The sequence below is a fragment of the Gasterosteus aculeatus genome, chromosome 4, assembly GCF_964276395.1.
Source record: "Gasterosteus aculeatus chromosome 4, fGasAcu3.hap1.1, whole genome shotgun sequence".
NCBI lineage: Eukaryota > Metazoa > Chordata > Actinopteri > Perciformes > Gasterosteidae > Gasterosteus > Gasterosteus aculeatus.
The window spans coordinates 34,263,474-34,283,780 of NC_135691.1; the positions used below are offsets into that span (position 1 = coordinate 34,263,474).

The window sequence follows — 20,307 nt, forward strand, 5'->3', positions numbered from 1 at the left end:
AACGTCACCAAAATCCCCCCCCCCCTTATCTTTCTATCTTGAGATCATGAAACTGAAATGAACAATGTGAAACGTAATGCATATACTGGATAACTGGGAGTCAATATGTGTTTGGAAAACCGTGAACAGCTTTTGAAGATGGATAAGGTAATAAAGATAAGGATAAAAAATATTCTAAGTATATGATTATGGTTTAGATAAAGGCAGCAATCAACTCCACCCAAAAGTAAAAAATAACTATTAATAAAATAACCGCAGTCACCAGATTAATAAAAGGATAAGACACAGCTAGACGACTTATTTTTGACTACATTATTGTTCTTAAATGTAGAATTGAGCTTGAAAAAACAACATTCAAATTAAAATATTTCAGACGAATAAATGTGCTTGATTTCAAGGAACTATAGCGGACAAAGATGTTCAGAGAGAGAGAGAGAGCACCCTAGAAATATCCTTCAAAATAAACGTTGAAATCCACATCGCGCGATATGGATTTTATTCTGAAACCTGCAACGGGAAGTCCATTGTTGCACATTGCGGATGTGATTCATGAAGACACAAAGGGAGCCTGCAGATGAGGTGGGATGCCACTGGAGGAACAGATGGTTGGAGCGTGCGCCCTGCTCCATTAATCTAGCAGAGAAGAGGCTTTCCCATGAGCGCGCGAGAAAGGATTATACCCCCCCCCCTCCTCTCTCACGCACACACACACACACACACACACACACGCACACACACGCACAAACGCACAAATCCGCGTAATTTGTGCATGAGTCTTTGTCAACTCATCCATTCAATTAGGCCATTTATCGATGCAAATGTGGCAGAATAATGCTGATTATAATTGTGCATAAATGGCAATATACAGCAGTATTAAAAAGTATTATAAATAAAGAGATTAAAGTTAAGTTTTAATGGGTCAAACTGTGACCCCGTTGGTTGAAGAATATTCCAATGCCAGTTTAAAGATGATAATGTGAATACATGTAGTTATTTGCTTCTGCGCATTTATGGTTATGTGTATTCTAAGTCACATTTACAACACGCTTCCATAAGAATGCATTTTAAAATATCATAGTAAAAACTTTTTTATGCCAACTGTATTTTAATGACCTGTCAAATCAGTTTATTTGTTACTGATGGAAAAAAAAAAAAAAAAAAAAAAAAAATATATATATATATCCTCTATCTTGCAGAAATTACCCAGTTCCATTGACACATTGATACAGATCCTCGTGCACACCAACAGGAAGTGAAGGAAACTTTACTTCAAAATAAAATAAAGTGAAGAACGTAGTCAAGAACAAAAGAATGTGAATATGTGGCTTGTTTTAGGGGGGTGATTGAGATGATAAACAGCATAAACACTAGAAAAACCGAACGATATGAAAGAAATCAGATCAAATAATATGCCTATTAAAATAAGACAGAGAAACATAATACACAGGCAATTAAAGTATGGTCGTTTATCAAATAATGTACATAAATCTGTATCAGATTCTTAATTTTCTGTTGCTTTTTTTCCCAGACGTAAAGACAGACACCAGATGCACGACCTGAAGATGACTGTATCTGTTAATATTTTACACAACAAGGCGGGTTCAAAATATTTAGGAAAGATAACATTTGAAGAACATGAAGGCCCTTTTGCCAGCCTTATGTTCAAGAATATTGTTCAATAATCATATGCTATCTGCTTATAACTGTTTTGACTGAGTCTGTATATGACGTATAATTATTTAAGTAATTAAATCAACTCATAGCTCTAAACTTGTTTAGCCCTGAAAGAAAATCATAGGTCTGTTGTATATAACATTTCGAAGACACATTAAGAAGAAACACAGTGTCACAGTCTGAAATCCATCCCTTTGTTTTCGTGACAAAACTCCAGGGAAAACGGAAGTGACCTTTACTTTGACATATTTAAACCGGAAGCAGGTCCGGGCTAACCGCTGGGTCACTTGACAGTCCGTGTTCTTCGATGTCATCAAACGTGGAATATAACGGTAGTGAGATAATAAAGCCTCTCAGGAGACCTCTCTGGGAACACTGAAGGAGAACTTAACCGCGAGTTGAGAGCCGGAAATAGAATTCTGCCGCTTTGTTTTCCTCCGAGCAAAGAACGGTTAAGCCCGTTTTAGCGCACCGAGGGGAGAGCTGTGTTGTTGTTGTTGTTGATTTTATCGCGTCGACATGGACATGTACGGATACAGCGGCGTCCTGCTGGCCGACAGACTCGTGTCAGAAGTCACCAACATGTCCGACGTCCACACGGCGGTTCCTCACGGCTGCGATAACGGAGCTCTGACGGACAGGTTCGGCGTGCTGATCCAGGGTCTGCTGGCCATCGTCGCCTTCAGCACGCTGATGTGTGAGTACCTGAAGTGTGTTACAGTCCGTGTGTGTGTGTCTGTCTGTGTGCGTGCGTGTGTGTGTGTTTGCACGACACGCAAAGGGTCACACGCCCGCTTGTAAAAGGCTGCTGCTTTGGTTGAGGTTTGTTTAGCGGCTTCTGCCACCAGACTCCATTGAAGAATGTGCCTATTTAATATCGCCTTGCTTTTCCGTGCAGAAACGTTCCCGCATTGATTACTTGTTCAAATGCAACTTCACTTATAAATGTTCTCAATTAACTTCGGGGTGATTGTGAACAAACATTTTATACATTAATTGAAGTGTTCTGGTCACAAAAATAAACGTCTCGCACGGCAGTGACTATTGATTTTGTGTTTATTGTCATAAAGTCACGCACGGTTTGTGGCATTTCTACACGCCGAATTCGCCCGTAAGACCCAAACCAACCACACATTACAGGGTCTGCCGAGCAGCCGTGTGTGTGCGTGCTTTTTAGACAAAGCAGAATCTAAAGGACCTTATTTTGAGAGGACGTGTCGTGACGTTCGCTCCCTAAACAGCGTTTAAGTGGAATACATCAGAATGTTGAGTGCAGAACAAGATGCTCCTTCACAGCCGTGGTGTGGATTTAATCTGAACAATGGCCATTGACTGCCGAATAACTTGTGATTCAGCGGCAGCTGACTCGGAGAATGTTGGGCATCTTAAACCACTTTTGGCCCCCGGGGGCCACGTCCAGCACTCGTGCAGCTGTCGCAGACTGAAAGGTGGGATGGAAACTGAGTCAAGTGGGAACACTTGAGCCCTCAGGGACTCGTTGATTTACTCGTGACTTCCTGGATTTCATTTCAAACCTCGCTGACTTTATTCCACAAGCGGGTGTCTCTGTTCTGAGGTGATTGATTGAAGATGCACATTTCACCTCCGTGACTTGTATGTGTGCTGCTTTCTTTCTCTTATTTACCAATTTACCTTCTCCACTTTTTAGCCACAATTTGACTGTAGTTTAAATAAGAAAAGGTGGTTTTCATCAGCCTCAGAGCAGTGCAGGTGTTGCACAATCGAGGCGGTGTGGGGGGGCTTGGAGGAGGTAATGAGATCAATGACCTGACCTCCACGCAGTTACTTATTAACTGCCCCCCCGTGTCCTGTTCTCAGCATGCAAAGCACATGCGTCTGTTAATATTTCCACCACATCATTGGTGACCAGCGGAGCATTAAGCGCGGCGAGTCTGCGCTCAACTTCCAGGACACACGGTGTTCTTTCACGCACACATCAGCATTTTTCTGGAGCAAGTTTTATTAGATCTATTTTCTGAGCAAATGTAAATGTCTAAAGTAAAGAAGTCATTTGTGAATAGATGTTTGGCTGCAAACACGATTAGGATTTATATATCGATTGTTGATTAAAAGGAAAGAAGGGAAGGGGCGTCTTTGTGTAACTGGTTTGTAAAACTACAAAATACTAATAAAATGACATAAAATCTGGGAAAAGCTTAACTTAACTTTTTCGGAAGCTGGAATCGGTGAAGTTTGTGTTTCTAACCATTAATTGCCTGGAAATGGACGATAGAGGTTTCAGCCCTGAATAAAATCCAGTTGAAGTCTCTTTAATGGCTTCAAGAATTTAACAAAATACAGAAAAGGAAGCGTAGAAAAGCACCATTAATTAAAAAAAAAGGAGGAATCCGCGCTCCTGTTTTCACATTCCGAGCCGCGTTGTGTGACCTCGCTAGATGAGAGACGGCGGAGCAGACGGCGTCCGTTCACCCCGAGAGGAGGAACGCAGTGTCGTGGCTGCGAGAAAGAAAAAAGAAAAACGCCACGTGGCCGTCTGTATCTTTCGTTCGTCCTCGCTCTCCTTCCGCCCCCCCGGAGGCCCGACGAGGCCCCCGCGGCGAAGGTCCAGCGCGCTGCGATTGACTTTTCTTTTTCTCTCTCGTTGGCAGTGAAGAGGTTCCGGGAGCCCGTCGGGATCAGGCGACCCTGGAGGATCTGGTCAGACGTGTTCCTTCCTTTTCTTTTTCTCTCCCTGTACGTCATCCCGTCCCTCCATCTTAACCTTTGACCCTCTCGCGTAGACGAGTCCCAAGTAAACAAAGTGTCGGAATTCGTCAGACGAACCAAACGTTTCAACAGCTAGAACACAATAGAATAAAGTGTCCCGTGCGACTCTGTCCAGGTTCTTCGACACGTCCAAACAGGCCATCGGTGCGCTCTTCATCCACCTCGCCAACGTCTTCCTCTCCACGCTCACCGCGGAGGACCCGTGCTCGCTGTGAGTCGTTGATCCGCACACACGCGTTGCCACGCGAAGGCCGGATCTCACCGACGAGCGTCGCTCTCTTTTCTCCCCCCAATTAGGTACCTGATGAACTTCCTGCTGGACGCGGCGTTGGGGATGCTGGTCATCTGGCTGGCGGTGAAGCTGGTGTCCAAACTGGTGGAGGACAAACGGTGGACGCTGCTCATGTTTGGAGAATACGGTGAGGGGGGGGAAAAACAAACGGTGCTTTTCTCCGTTTCTTTGTTTATTTCTGAGGTTGTGTTGATGTTTATCTGTATTTATTTGACTGAAAATGACGCACCAGCTGCAGCTGTGGTTTGGGCCACCGGGGGGCGCTGGAGACCACCTGGAGGAGGTCCAGCGCCTCCAGCTGCAAAGCGCCCCTGGGAAGAAAAGGAGGAGGAGGAGGAGGAGGAGGATTCCTGCACGCGTTGTTCTTTTTGTGTGACGGAACATTTCAGTCCAAAGGACGTCCGCTGCTCTTTTATGATCATGTTTGATCAGCGGTTTCTTTCTTTCTTTCTTTCTCTCTCTCTGGTTTCTACTTGTCCTTCTCCGTCCGTCTCTGTCCTCCTCCTCCCTTCTTCCTGTCCTAATGACAGACGTTACCTCCTTTGTGTCTGCTGTGCTGAGACACCAGTCTGACTCGTCTTTTTTAAATGCTTCGGCTCAAACCCGACCAAGAATGCAAAGTAGTTAGTGGAGGTTTCTATTGTTTGTTATGCCAACAACTTACAACAAAATGTGTTATATTGTAAAAATAATAAATGAAAATCATGTGGAATCAAATTAAATTTTTTTCAAAATCAATGAAACTGAATTAAAGACTGTTCTGGTTGGTCAAAATAAATACTTTAAATAAGAAATTATTCCCCATATTACAGATAAAGTGTTTTTTTATTGCAGTTGCATCCATTGGTCCGACCTTGTAGTCTTGCACAAGCTTGACATGTGACACGCGTGACGTTTGCCCCCCACCCCCCCTGCAGGTGACCCCCCCCAGGCGGCGGCGTGGCTCGGCCAGTGCGGCGTCTACCTGCTCATCATGGTGCTGGAGAAGAGCGTCATCAGCCTGGTGCTGCTCGTCCCCGGCTGGTCCAAAGTAAGAACCACTCGCAACGTCAACGTTTAACTGATGGAACGTTCGTTTAACGCGACCGTGAAGAAATCAGCAGATTTGAACAATCTTCTCATTTCTATTCAGCGTTTGTCGTTTTAATTCCTCTGCTGAGAGAGAACGGACCAGGAGGAGGAAAACGCTTTGCTTTTGGTTCTAATGGAAACATGGAGGCGGCGTTTGTGGATTCAAAGGACAGCTTGTTTGCAGGGCTTTGGGGATCATATTTATTTATTCAAACTAGTCTTTGCCATGGAAACAGATGCCCCTCTAAGGAGTAGAAATGTTGTTCTCATTCATCCATTTTGGGTTTTGTTGTGCAAAGAACCTGATGACTTTGGAGATGTTGGTTTCTGTGCTCTTTGAAACTGATGATAAATACTGGTATTATTAATAGTAATGCGTGTTCTGCATGGGCGAATCACGTCTTTCTGCACTTTATTCTTCCTATTTCTGTTTGCTTTTTATGCTTATGGCCCATTTCAGTAAATGTAAATTACATCACAACATTAATATGTTTGCAATAAAACCGTACAAATAAATGTTGGGATTGTTTAATATCAAACAAACCTAAATTCGTTGAAAATACAAATCCATGTCAATGGATATAATTGAACAAGTCTTACGTTCTATAGTTTGTTATCTGCAGTTATAGACCAGAGTAGAGTAAATTTAATATAACACTATATAATAGATATATACTATATAAAGGATCGATAACATTTAATTCTGTTTTTCCTTCTCGACCTGCTGGTTGGATTTATGTTCCATTTAAGGGGGAATTAAGCTGATCAATGAATAAAAGCTCAAAGCTTCCCTCCTCTTCCAGTTGCAGGAGGTGCTGCTGAGCTACATCGCCAACCCGCAGGTGGAGCTGGTGCTCGTCATGCTCATCGTGCCCTTCATCGTGAACGTGAGGAGACTTTTTGATGATCCAAAAATGTCTTTTGGTATTTTTGGTGCCTTTTGTGACGACGCCTCCCAGGTGTTCTAACCTCCACCTCGTCCCCCCCCCCCCCGCAGTCCATCATGTTCTGGGTGGTGGACAGCCTGATGATGAGGAAGTCCAAGAGCCCGGACGACTCCTGCGACGGCTCGGCGGAGAAGGCCGACTCCTCGTTGCCGTGGGCGACCGGCGAGGAGTCCCAGGTGAGACTGTGACCATCTGCGTCGTAGTCGGAATCATCTCCAATTGTGTTTTTTGAAAAAGTTCCAGAAGAAACAAGAATGTGACTTCAGGGCTCGAATGCGACTCGCGCCGGGATTTGTTCTTTTAGCATAAAAATCTCCCATAAAAACGTCTGTATGTTTTAAGTTCTGTAGTCACGTAATCGTGTCTATTGTTGGTCTGAAAGGACACTGATGGAGTTTTGGGTTGAGTGGATTTTACAGACCCGTTGTTGTTGTTGTTGTTGTGAAAGGGAATCTCTTCATTAGTCACAGACCCCCACCCCCTCTCTGGGCATCTGCCAGGCAGCCAATAAATCAAGCCTTCTTCCCGGGAATAAAAGTGGCATTTAGGACTCGTTTCCACTGTGGCGTGATGGAAAGCGGAGCGCCGAGGAGGCGTTGACTTGGACGAGGTCTCGGGGGGGGGGGGGGTCAAATCTACGGTAACAATGCCACAGCTGTGTGTGACTTTAAGGTTTTAATGGAGGGACAGCGTCTCTGTCTTTGTCCCGGTGTCTGCGGCGCTCTTCACACGTCAGACCCATGTGGTCCATCATGCCGCAGATGTCCAGCGGTCCTGGAACTTTGCCCCCCGTGGGACCTGAATCCCTGAGCGATATTTTCCACTTTACGAGATAAGTTAGCAGAATTCCACATAAAGGGACTCACGGCTCGTTGGTCCTCTCAGGTGCTGCTGAGCGTGGAGACGGACACGGACGAGGCTTCCGAGGGGGAAGAGGACCCCGGCGACGTGGGACCGGTCCCCCCTGTGCAGTACTCCGGAGGGCCGCTGAGACCCAGCTGGGTGGTGGTGTAAACATCCGCCTGAGAGCCCGAAGACGAACAACACGAGCCTTTGCTGCACCGACGCCGGTAAATCGAATCATTAAACGCTCTTCGTCCTCTCAGAGCGACCCAAACGGAACCGGCGTGCGGGGGAATCGATGTCCTCCCGGCGCCGTGGGGTCTTTTGGGGGTGATGAGGCTCCAGAGTGATTTAAGGCGTATCGTATTCCAAAGAGGGGCGAGTGAGCAAAGTACCTTATTTAACTCGTGGTTTTAAAGGATCATGCTTCTTGATGTTTCTGCATGGTTTCCTGTTTGTAATAAATGATGAAGTACTCGGGACGCTGTTGCAAAACAACACTGAGAGTTTCAGAATGAACTTCTGACAAACGTTGTAAATGTAGGAAAAAAATGTAGGCCGAGTGAAAATGTGAAGAATGGACCGATAGTACTTGACGCCTGAATTGAATGTAATTTCTGTTCTTTTTGCTTTCAATAGTTGGATGAGAAAAAATAAACAAAGCACTCAAATTTAACCTTGAGCTTAAAAATGTATTTTCACAAAATTCTTGCATCGTTTCTCTCAGAATATTATGACTTTTATTCTCAATCACCCGTATTTTATCCCAAAAATGATCCTTAATGCTCGTAGTGGTATTCTGTGTGGGACGGTATTCAACTTTACGGCACATTTCTTCTTTTCTATTTATTCCGTTGATATATTTTATATGTATTTGACTCTATATATTTTGGTATCTACATTGTAATAGGAGTTTTCTTTTAGTGACTTTTGAGAGTTCTCTCCAAACTGCTAAACGTTTAGATTCTCCCGTTCACAGCTAAAAACTACGGATTTCTTCTGCAGGGTTTATTTTTTATTCCAATGTATGTTGTGTTTATTTATTTATTTATTTGTATTATTTTTTATTATTGGACCAAATTATTCACATGTGGATTAAAGTGCACAGCGCAGCCGTCATCATTCGGCCTTCAGGTGCTTCTAACCGAATGTATCTGTGAATAAAGATGATTGACACATGAACGTGGTGTTTGCTGGTGAATTCCTCAGCGGGGGGGGGGGCGGGAGACACACCTGTGTGGGCAGAGCCAGCAGCCCTGTGACCTCCACCTGCTGACCGCAGTGTGTGTGCGTTTGGGACCAGGCGGTTTGTTGTGTGATCTCGGGGTCGGCACGTATTTGAGGAAACGCTTTCAAGCCTCACGAAGAGAAAAACACCTCAAAATCTACGTTTAAGTGTTTTTATTTACAATCGCAACAGTATTGTAAAATACATAATATAATGAAAAAACGTCGTTAGAAATAATACAAAAATATATTCGTAGGGTGGACGTGTGTCTCTGGGTGAAACGGCCGGTGACGTCACGCCGCGTTGGTCCCGTGAGGCCGGTCCGCCGTGTCGAACATGTGCGACGTCACGTAGTCCTCGTACCGCCCGTCGATCAGCTTGGCCGCGTTGTTGCGGGCGAACCAGCAGTCCACCGTCCGGGTGCCGCCGTAGAGCCTCCGGCTCTTCCGGACCACCGGCACCGAGCGCCGCTTCACCTTCAGCACGGCGGCCGCCTGCTCGCGCCCCGCAGCCGGCAGCCGCGCCAGGCCCACGTCCTCGTGCAGGAACTGACCTGAAAGGCGCACAGGGGGGACGGAGAGTTATGGTCCCAGTGAATTTATCCTTTTAATTCTCAGAATGTAATCTGTTTGCTCCAAATGCAGGATGTTGTGATCTAAAACACACATCGGACACTCAAACTCTCCCCAGAAAGGCCTCTTGGGACTGGAATTCACTGTGAATATTCGTGATCCCCAGAAGATAATCCCCTGTTTCTATGACGACCTGTCACATCATCTCCAGCACCACCCTGGCTAAAAGAAATACCGGATTTAAACTTCTTGCCCCAGTAGGGACAAAACCATTTATTTTAAATTCCTAGGGAACTCTGTCTGGCTGCACATTTGAATATGAATAAATTTTATTACACGTATTTACTATTTTTCTACCAGCGTGGTACCAAACACCCCAAAAGTGTTGGTTTCAGAATTGCTGCGTAATATTGTCTGATGTATATTTTTGGTTTTCGGGGCCTTAAGTGAAGCTTTAGGTTTGTCTTTAATGTACAAGTGAGGTAAATTAAGTCACACTGCACATTGTGACTGAATTCAAGATACTAATATTGGCAATAATATTCCCAGTTTGGATGTGATCCATCCTCGGAGCCCCCGTCAGCACCCACCCAGAAGCCCGTGGCAGTCGGCCGACAGCCCCTTGCTGTCACCGATGTAGAACCCCAGGTGGTCCCTCTGGTAGGGCGCCGGGTTCTTGTACTGATGCAGTAGGATCACGAACACGATGTTGCCCCCGACCGTCACGGTCACGTTGGACCCCCCCGCCACGGCCACCGACAGGGCGCCGCTGTCCACGGCCACCGTGGCGTGGCAGGGCAGCACCATGCGGTCCCGCCCGTCCAGGATGACCTTCTTGGGGGTCACCTCGATGTAGGCGCGCCTGGGCCGGTCCACCACGATGGTGACGGTGCTGAAGTAGGTGCGCTGCAGCTTGCGGCTGCCCGGCGGAGGCGGCGCGCCGATCAGCCTCCCGTTCACCGTCACGCCTGGAGACACGCGGGGGGGGCGGCAGTGAGCCAAGCTGAAAGGGCCAACGTGGCTCTTGAGGTTTCAAAAAACGGCGCGTCCTCGAGGAGTCTTACCGGAGCGCTGGTGGTCGGACACCAGGCGCAGGATGTGTCCCGGCTCGCCGTTGATGTTGAAGCACACGGTGAGTTTACTGAGCGGGAAGTCCACCACGAAGTGGGGGTCCCCGTCCGCTGGGGCCCGTTAAGCGTTTGGAGAGAGAACAAATAAACCAACACAATCAAACTGCATTGCAGCACTGCGTCAGGTGCACGTTATGTGAATCAGGAAGGAGAAGTTTTATTTACTAGTGCACAGTAAGCTGCATGTTCTGAACAGGTATTCATTCATATATTGTCTATTGGCTTTGATTAAATGACTGTGAGACTCATTGTTTATCTGGTTCTGATATCACTATCATCTCATTGGTATCGCTTATGGGAATGTAGTACGTTTTATAATGACAAATACATTACATCGATAACATTGATTGGCTTACTCTAACTTAAATAGACTGTTAGCGTCAAAAATAGCATACAATGAGGTGACTTGTAAATCAGTTAAAATAGCCACTTTCTAATCTAAAATACCCAGAAAACGTGAAGACTTTGACTATCTCCCAAAGATATCCACGGATTGAAAAATTAAAACTTTTTTGTGAAACCTTTAAACATAAAGGCGTCGTCTGATTAGGGCCTGTCGGCGTTTCTCAGATCCGCGTCCGTCTCGGGGTTTGATTCCACGAGACGGTTCGTACCTGGCGTCTCCGCTGGCTCGTGAGAACCTGGCGGAGATGAAGGGGGAAGGCGCAGTAATGACGGGGTCATTAGTCCCGGCTAACGGCCTCTGAAGGGCTCCCCTCTCTTCCCGCGGCGCGGGCGCTCGCTGTATTTTTTAAAGTGCTGCCTGCGTCGGCATTTCAATTAGACCCCGGCGGTTTCTTCTCAGGTCGCGTTCAGAGGGATCCCTCAGACTGGCTGGCGAACACCCAAATTACAGGCCGCCCACACAGCGAGCGCAGAGAGAGAGAGTGTGCTGTACATTCCCCCGCTTGCCTCTTTCAAGTCGCAACCACCGCACAGGTGGGCTTCGGACGAAACGAGCCCGTTCAACTGTTTACTTCAGAAAGAGAGAAGTCACCTGATGTCTTGGAGAAGGTGATGGATTTCTTGGCCGGTCTTCTCCCAACTTTACCTGCAAGGAAGAGAATATTTATATTGACTGCAATGAGTGGCCGTCGTGTGACCGTGTAAACCGCTAACCTTGCTACCGATAAAAGGAAATTGTTTATTTAGACAATTTAGCTGTTCACATGTCGAACACCCTCAACCACCAAATCCAGAAGACACGACCTCACCAATCTTGTTGCTCAGGGAGGAGGTCTGGCTGCCCGGCTCCCCGTTGGACTTCGGAGGCTTTCCTTCCTCCGCGTCGCCCGGCAGCTCGTTGGCGGTCGACGCGGCCCCGCCCGTCGACAGGGGGGAGGCGGGTGTCGGCGCCACGGTGCCGTCGGCCAGGACCTCGGGCCTCTCCACCACCAGGTGGGTGAGCGGGGTGAGGAAGTTGTAGGTCATTGACAGATTGGCGACCCGACGCAAGTGGCCTTCCCTCTCCGCACTCGTTTGGCTGCGTAGCCGCGAGCGTAGCCCGTCCTTGACGCTCAGGAAACCCCACAGGCGCTCCACAAAGTCTTCCGCTATTGACCCCAAGATGACCCCCAGGCCCCATGCGACCCCCGACCCAACGGCCTGGGCTCCGGTCGCCATCGTCGCCGCCTTCACGTGCTTCTCGGTCTCCGTTTGCCGGCGGCGCAGCGGGACGTCGGCCTCCAGGACAACGCTCCTGTCGCTGCTGCTGGCGGTCACCTGGACGCGGAGCGATTCGGCGCTGCTGTTGGACAGCTTGCCGGCGATGACGATTTCGGAGCCGTTGAAGTAGTTGGGGAAGAGGTGCTGGGTGACGTAGTGGACGGAGTCCTCGGTGTAGTTGATCCGTATGTCGGACAGCAGAGGAGTTCCTATCTCATCGTAGAAGCTAGGAAAGAACGAGAAGACATCTTGGAAATAAGTCAGCGCCTTCAATAAAGTGGGTAATAAAGCATTTTCTTGTCCTGGCCAGTATCCAGGGCGGCACGGTGGCGTGGTGGTCAGCACCGTCGCCTCACAGCAAGAAGGTCCTGGGTTCGACTCCGCCCAGTGGCCTTTCTGTGTGGAGTCTGCATGTTCTCCCCGTGGGTTCTCTCCGGGTTCTCCGGCTTCCTCCCACAGTCCAAAGACATGCTCTGGGGATCAGGTTGATTGGGGACTCTAAATTGCCCGTAGGTGTGAATGGTTGTGTGTCCCTGTGTAGCCCTGTGATTGGCTGGCAACCAGTCCAGGGTGAACCCCGTCTATCGTCCGAAGTTGGCTGGGATGGACTCCAGCCCCCCCGCAACCCTGCGTGCAGGATAAGCGGTTTGACGATGGATGCCCAGTATCGCTCTGAATATTGCTAACGCTGTTGCAACCGAACTGAAATAAGTCAGGACGCAAATACTAGTGAAACTTCTTCAGTGAAAGGATACCGGCAACCGACCCTCTTTGTGCTCAGATCTTACTCTCAGCCATCAGCCGGCTGAGAGTAAGCAGCTAAAAGAGCTGACATTTCTGACCTGGGGGGGCACTTGCGGGTGGGTTAAGCTCCGCCATCAGCAGTAACCTCTGCTCTATGCAATTAGCTCGCCGGAGGTGCACACAAAGCTTCGTGATGGGTATCCAATGGAGGGCTCAGTTGGCATTGACACCCCCCCTTTAAAGCTACTGGGATTGGTATTTACCCCCTTTCTCATTACTTGCTTTTCCACGTCTATTCTTCGCTGTTGATCATCAATCAGTGACCCGTTCAGCGCCTTTGCTCAAGGGCACATCAGTTGCTGAGAAAAAGAACCGCGTTGTTACACATTTCATCAAAACGTCTCGGTTATGCAAACAGAGGCCACCTTCCAACCTGCTCGTTCAACCCCTCAAAGCCGCTTCAACCCCACTTTAGAGTTTGTGCACACATTCATAAAGCGCAGGTTGTGGATGTATGTGTGTGTGTGTGTGTGTGTGTGTGTGCAAGTCGTCCGTCCCGTCCTTGTTATCACGTCGCTGTAAACCTCCTCACCTCTTAACCAGCGTGTTTGTTCAAGCCGGACGAGGTCTATTATCTGAGGAGTCTGATCTGTTAACCCCAACGTACATACTCCGATGCAGGTTTCACAACGCGCACACACACACACACACACACACACACACACACATTCCTAGTCGGCTGAACAAACATCTTGTGTGTCCGAGTGCGGAAGAGAGAAGAGAGGTGTGTGTAAAGGATAAGGAAAAGAGAGAGGGAGGCTGTTGTAGTGCCTGTTGATTAAAGAGGAGCGTTGTCAGCACCGGGACATTTGCGTTGTGTGTTCCCCTCGTCGCTTGACGACAGACGGACGGACGTGTCTGAGGGATTAAGGACAGTTTATTGCTTCATAACAGCCGGATTATACACATGTGAAAGGGAACAGATACCTATTGAAAGTAATAATCTATGATATGTTCTTATAAATTAGGGCTTTGTAGGCAAGCTAAAGAAAAGGTAATCAGTAGATGTCAAATCCCATTATGTAAAATCCCATTAATCAATATGGTGTATTTTTCAAATTAACTACCTCAAGCTTTCTCGGGAGACCATCATCTAAAAGGCTTTTAGCCAAAGAAGGTACTTTTGGCCTCAAGCCACTCTCGGCAGTTGCAAAACCCAAATAAGACCGGAAAGTTTCAGATTTCATTCTGTTGTATGTAAAAGTCATTTTAAGTGATTTCAGGACACTTTTAGTACAGTTTCAGGTTAGATGTAAAAGAGTTCATCCTAAATTTAGGCGGTTTCAAACCTGTTGTTTGCTCTGGTCCAATTCAGTAAACCGTAGCCGTTTTTCTGTTGGTTTGGATTGTTAAAGGTTCCTACAATGTTTGATTGACATTACATGGAATAATACAACCAGTCTGGTTCAAAGGGTCTAAACAAGAGTCTTAAGCCAGGTACAAGCCTTTTACAGACCTGTTTTAGAGATCAATTTCAGATGATTTATGAACTAGTTTCATATTCATTGCGGCGCCTTCTTTAATTCTATTGACTCAATTACCACCATGAGATTTCTTGGCTACCAATGTCTCAAGAGGAGGTCATCTAGAAACTCAAATCGTGAGCAATCTCCATATTGGTCGCCATTTTTCACACACAAGATTGCCGCCTTGTTCGCATCTAGGGATGCACAACACAAAGCACCGACTTACCCTTTGAGCAGGGCGCCGGCATCGGCCTCCTCGTTGATGCGTCTCATCATCCCACAGTTCTCCAGAGCCATGCGCTCCAGCAGCCGGTAGTCCACGTCGTTCCCGATCCCGATGGTGAAGATGCAGAACTTCTCCTGAGCAGCGGAGCGGGTGTTCCCCAGGATGGCGGCGGACTCGATCTCCCCGACCGTGGGCCGCCCGTCCGTCAGGAAGATGATGAGGGAGACGCTGTTGGGGCTGGCGTCGGGGCTGGAGAGGTAATCGCCCAGCAGGGCGGAGCCGGTCCGGATGGCACCATCGATATTTGTGCCTGGGGAAAATGCAATTGGACCATACCCATACAAGTTCATCAATTCTTATCTGCAACTCTTAAAAGATGAGGTGAAGAAGACGAGCCTGAAGCGCAACGCTGCCTCACCTCCGTTGGGAACCAGCGTCAAGATGAACTTCTTGGCGTCTCTGACATTGAGGGGCGTCACGGATACGAGGCGCTCCGGCTGCCAGACTTTGATCCGGTTGGAGAAGCTGATGAAGTTGAAGCGATCGCCGGGTCGCAGATCCCTCAGAATGGTGAACAGAGCGTCTTTAGTCTGAGGAACCCAAAAAATAGATGATGTAAGCTGCGGTCAAACTCACTTAGAAAGCAAAACTTGGCTGGAAACAAAACCATAACTCGACCAGCTGTGATGCTTTTCTGACAGACTCACTCCGCCCATGAATCGGGTCCAGGACGGTGCTGTCAAAAGGGGTTTAAAAGGGGTAATGAGCTAGTAGATCTTAACATTTTTTCAGTTTTTGGTGAACTACAAACCCCCTTTTTGTAGCTTTTGCAGGTTTTAAATGGGTTCCATAAGAGCTGTTATAGATTTTATGCAAAACACAGAGACTGTAATCATTCATTAGAAGCGTCCCAATTTAAGAAAGCTCCGTTTTGGATGAACAAAGATGAAAAAAATGTATATATAGAATGTGTTAGAGCTGCCTTCTCTGTAATGACTTCTCTCTTGATTTATTCCCTCAGTAAACATTGTAAACGTGAGTTCATGGTCTCAGTCTCTAGTTTCAAGTCTTCATCAATACAGTTTGATGTTCATTTAGTAAATTTATGGTCTGTGTAGTCGAGGAGCGGGGCTACACGCTGTTGACCATTTGCTACCAAGTCATTGCGTCCATCTTCCTCAGTCCAAATATGGTCGCCTCTGTTTACTGGTTGAAAAAGCCAGGATATACCCCCCCCCCACACTCCTCCTGGTCCACTTCCAATAAACAGTCTATGGTCTCTTCTTAAAATGAAAGTACAAAAGTACGAATACTTCTTCCTAATCTTCTGAGGCTTCACGATGTCCGTATCCCTGCTGCCCCGAGCGTGGGCGCGTGTAATTGGACCCTGGGGGGGGTTTATGGATGTCTATACGGGCCGCATACAGCAGTGGTCAGAACCACAGACCGACCCATTGTGGAGCCACATCCAAACACACTTCTTGTTCTGTTCCTGCGGACTGCTGGGGGCTGCCGATGGGCGGGGTGAAGATGTCAAGGGGTCAAGGTTGCTGTTGTCCACAAAGTTCCATTACCCCATGGAGCGTGACCTTCCTCCCTCACAGAACACGCCTTGTGCTGTGTGTTTTCCCCTTTTTCTGGAACAGTTGTTCCATCTCCTCTCCTCTGTTTCCGCACCGAAGCTGCACAGACCAGAGTGTGGACCAGGGAGTTGTCTCGCTATTGCAGATGGAGGAGAAAAGGTCTCTTGGTGTTCCAGGGGCGTGTCAGCTTTTGGTTGACCTGCAACTCAAGTTATGTTATGTATGTTACCTGTCTGATCTTAGTCCCCGACATGGAGGCGCTGGTGTCGATCACAAACACCACGTTCTTGGGCACAACCGGCAGGTCTTTGGGGGCGAAGTAGTGCACGAAATGTCCGTTTAAAACCTGGGAAGGGAAGAAGGTCACAGGCAGTGAGTTCCTGTGTGTGTCTGTGTGTGTGTGTGTGTGTGTGCACGTGGTTGTGAAGGGAGAGAAGGCGTTTGGCAGTGACGGCAGTGGCAGGCGACCAGAGAAGTGAATCACTAACAGGTGGGTGGATGTGTGTGTGTGTCTGTGTGTGTTTGTGCGCGTAGCTGGATGGGGAATCACTTTTTTCAAGAATTCAGTGTTTTTTTTCCGCAGTCTGTGTTTCGTCTCTGCGTCTCACTACCTGAATGTCCCCGATCCCCATCCCTCTTTGCACGTCGTAGCGGATCACGAAATCCCCCAGAATGCCGTTGGTGGCGATCTGGGCCTGCTGGACGATGTTGGGGCTGAAGGTGATCTTGCAGACGCTGTTTTCCTTCGTGATGGCGGTGGTGACGGGAAGCTCGAGCTTGGCTGGCGGCAAACAGAGACAGGAAGTGTGTTTGTGAGTAATAATATTATACTATTATCAGTATTAATAAGACCTCGATTTACGACGGTCAACACTCGGATGCAGGCGCAGACCTGGGCGCTTGGGGGCGTTGGAGCCGGCGGTCCGCCCGTTGCGGAGCGGCAGCACCTGGAGGTCCGTGATGGGCGAGTGGTCCACGATGGTGACGTCCAGGCTGAGGCGGCTGACCAGCTGCAGCGGCCGCAGGCTGGTCACGTGCTCGTAGCGACCCAGCCGCCGCCGCAGGAGCTCCTCGTAGGTCAGCAGGAACACGGCCCGGTTCCGACCCGGGATGCTGGCCGCCATCCTGAACACCTCCACCTCCTCGGGACTGGCGGAGGAAAGAGGGACTTTAGTGGCAGAACTAGAGCTGGTTAGTAAATCTGTTCATATGATGAAGAATGAGAAACACTCAGTGGTACATTTACTCAAGTACTTCATTTTAGGTTACAATATTGTACTTTTTTTACATAACTACGTATAGTTAAGAGCAATAAATAGACTTTTAAAATCAAGATTTTTACAAACAATACGAACACTGCGGAAAGTACATAAAGTAGTTAAAAGCGACTCAACCAAACCAACAAAATCATTAAACTAATGTTAACATAATACATATGAAATTGTCAGTGTGGCCAATTACTTTGATTATTTTAATGGAGTACGACTACTTCGGGGCACTAAAGTCAACACGGAACACGTGGTGACATCATGGCGTGCTCCTCCCTCTGCCCATTAATCAGCGGAGACATTCGGTCACCAATATCTCATCTAATGAAATGTCACTTTTCATCCGACGTCGCTCCTTCCTCACCTCTCGGGGGTCACAGACAAATGACCTCAGCTGAGGTCTCTCTTTGCAAACGCAGGAGCTTTTGGAGCCTTTTGGGGCCTTTTGGGGCTTTTGAGTGGCGCTCAGTGACCGAGTCCGAGTCGGCATCAAACCCTCGGGTTCCTCTTACCTCGCACCACCTGACTCTTTGTTCCTGGCTTCGCCGTTCTCCTGCTTGACCTTCTTTTTCTTCGGCGTGACCTCGCTCTGGTAGACACGCCCTCCAATGATCCTGTTTCACGGGGGGGGGGGGTCAAAGGTCGAGGATTAGACCGCCGCTCAATTATTTGGGACCACCCATTGTCACGTTTCAGCCGGGTGCTCCCACACAACAAGACAACAAATCCTGCTGGTACCTTTTTATGAGTGCACCAGGATGAACTCTGACTGTATGTGTGTGTGTGTGTGTGTGTGTGTGTGTGTGTGTGTTTGTGTGTTTGTGTGTGTGTGTGTTCACATCACCCTTTTTGTCTCCTTGCTTCGTTTCCATGGCAGCAGAAACCTCATAAACCCTCCCAGTCAGTCAGGATGATGTTGTTATTTTGTATTTTAGTTCTAAAGTCGTACATTTTTTGCAGTATTTTATTTCTGATACTTTTGTTATATATTTTTTGCATTTACATTTTTATCTCTGCTCTCCATTTACATTATTCATATCAGGAGTCTAGATGGCATTTAAGAGTTAAAATGAGCATCTTGATAGGATCCAGTAGGCAGTGGTTAACAACGGGGTCAAGAGTCCTTCGTGGGGCATCAAGAGGATTAAAACCATCAAAGAATACATTTTCCAATTTATTTTCATTCTTTTCTTGGTTTCCTCCTTATGCCTCTAATTTACCCGTCCACTGAAAAAGTACGTCCTCTAACCCCGAGACCGACTCATGAGTCCAAACGTGTATCTTTAGATCAGTTGACCCTTTAGATTCCGAGGAGAGAAACCGGCTTCCATGCCGCCTCTACGGCGATGCTTTGAGGTGTGGTCCAGGACCTGCGAGGGGACTTACATGGTGAAGTTGGAGATGAAGGCCCCAGCGGGGATCTGGAACTGGAAGACGCCCTCTGCAGCGGCCGAGTGCCGGTTGAACATGGCGCAGTGCACCGCGGTGAAGGCGTAGCGGGAGATGATGGTGGTCTTGATGGCGAGCTCCTGGATGTGAGGTTTCGTCTCCTGCAGAGGTAACGTTAATGAGAACCGACAGACCAGATGGACATTAACATTTTTAAGAGTTCTCGTCATGAAGAAAGCTTGGATTTGCACATCACAACAACCAAACGGAATGTGTTCCCATGAGCTCGGAGCATTACACACTCTGGCACATCCTCCTGTGCGTCCCGCCCAAGCGGCCAGTAGGTGGGACAACATCCCATTTACAAAAACTGGGTCATGCTTTCTGAGTCACCCACTAAAACGATCAAATGTTTCCCTAATACCAAAGATGTCATTTAACCTAAAACACCCAAACTCCGAGACGCGTCACTATTTAGTTCCCATCATGTTCAAGACGCATAAGAACTTAATTTGTATTCATTTTATTTTCAGGTAATCAAAGTGGTACACTAAATTGTAAGATGGTCGATTAAAACCATCTTCACATCTGTGCGCTGATGTGACGTCACCTTGCTGAGGATCGTCTTCACCTGCCGCGGGACTCTGCGGGGCGCCTGCGTGCACGAGAGAAAAGGAGTCAGATCCAAAGGAGTCCAAACAGCAGAAGGTGCAACCGCGGTTCCGGACGTCTTACGATGTCTAGGTCAAAGTCTGCGAGCTCGGTCTCAAAGTCGTCTCCGAACTGGGATTCCTCCAGTTGTCCCAGTGCGCGCGGGCAGCAGCCCAGCAGGAGGGCCAGCAGCAGCATCCCGCAGTCTGACACTCAACCGGGGCACCGGGACGTGAAATGAGCCTCCGACCGTCCGGACCAGTGACCCGACGGGGCGGGGGGAGGAGCGGAGATACACGCCCCCGCGCCCGGAGGAGAGAGACGCGCTGCTTTCAGGCCCCGCTGCTGGACGAGGGGCCGCTTGGGCTGCTGCCTTCAGGGGCAATTGTGTCGAGTTGAACTCCGGAGAAAGTCTGTAGAAATAACCAAAGTGAAGAAAGAGCAAGTTGAGTATTTTATTTCGACTCTGTTCCGTAATTCTACTCAGTGGGGAAGGAAGTATTCATATATTTTGAGTAAAAGAAGCAAAACGAAAAACAAGAATTGAATACATTCGGAGTGTGGTTTCTGTGAAAATAAATCAAATACTAATATTTAACATGAATCTTTTTAGGAATCATCAGTAATCAATAAATAGGCTGATATTAGTTTGCTTTCCATTCACACGTACTACTTATAACCACCACCAGAGGGCAGACACGAGCCTTGTAGATTTAAAATGACCCCAATGTTGAAAATGATTATTGAATG

General features: G+C 47.7%; 2 protein-coding genes across 3 annotated transcripts; one reads left to right on the forward strand and one right to left on the reverse strand.

The window, feature by feature from the left end:
* Positions 1 to 1,168: 1,168 nt before the first annotated feature.
* Positions 1,169 to 8,757, forward strand: tmem110l (transmembrane protein 110, like). Of its 2 annotated transcripts, none has more exons than XM_040174708.2 (8): positions 1,169 to 2,371; positions 4,305 to 4,389; positions 4,538 to 4,633; positions 4,720 to 4,841; positions 5,632 to 5,744; positions 6,589 to 6,672; positions 6,783 to 6,908; positions 7,618 to 8,757. In XM_040174708.2, exons 1-8 carry the CDS (start codon positions 2,194 to 2,196, stop codon positions 7,744 to 7,746), a joined length of 933 nt encoding a protein of 310 aa, XP_040030642.2. In that variant the 5' UTR covers positions 1,169 to 2,193; the 3' UTR covers positions 7,747 to 8,757. The 2 variants fall into 2 exon arrangements, with proteins under 2 accessions (XP_040030642.2, XP_040030644.2); XM_040174710.2 differs by having other exon boundaries at positions 4,305 to 4,353.
* A 204-nt stretch (positions 8,758 to 8,961) lies between these two features.
* Positions 8,962 to 20,138, reverse strand: itih5 (inter-alpha-trypsin inhibitor heavy chain 5). Its single transcript, XM_040173535.2, has 14 exons — positions 19,642 to 20,138; positions 19,517 to 19,561; positions 18,904 to 19,067; positions 18,030 to 18,131; positions 17,142 to 17,398; positions 16,861 to 17,030; positions 16,479 to 16,595; positions 15,085 to 15,256; positions 14,667 to 14,976; positions 11,720 to 12,396; positions 11,503 to 11,556; positions 10,440 to 10,556; positions 9,966 to 10,343; positions 8,962 to 9,356 (listed from the first exon to the last, which is right to left on the reverse strand). Exons 1-14 carry the CDS (start codon positions 19,753 to 19,755, stop codon positions 9,097 to 9,099), a joined length of 2,937 nt encoding a protein of 978 aa, XP_040029469.2. The 5' UTR covers positions 19,756 to 20,138; the 3' UTR covers positions 8,962 to 9,096.
* Between the last annotated feature and the right edge of the window lie 169 nt (positions 20,139 to 20,307).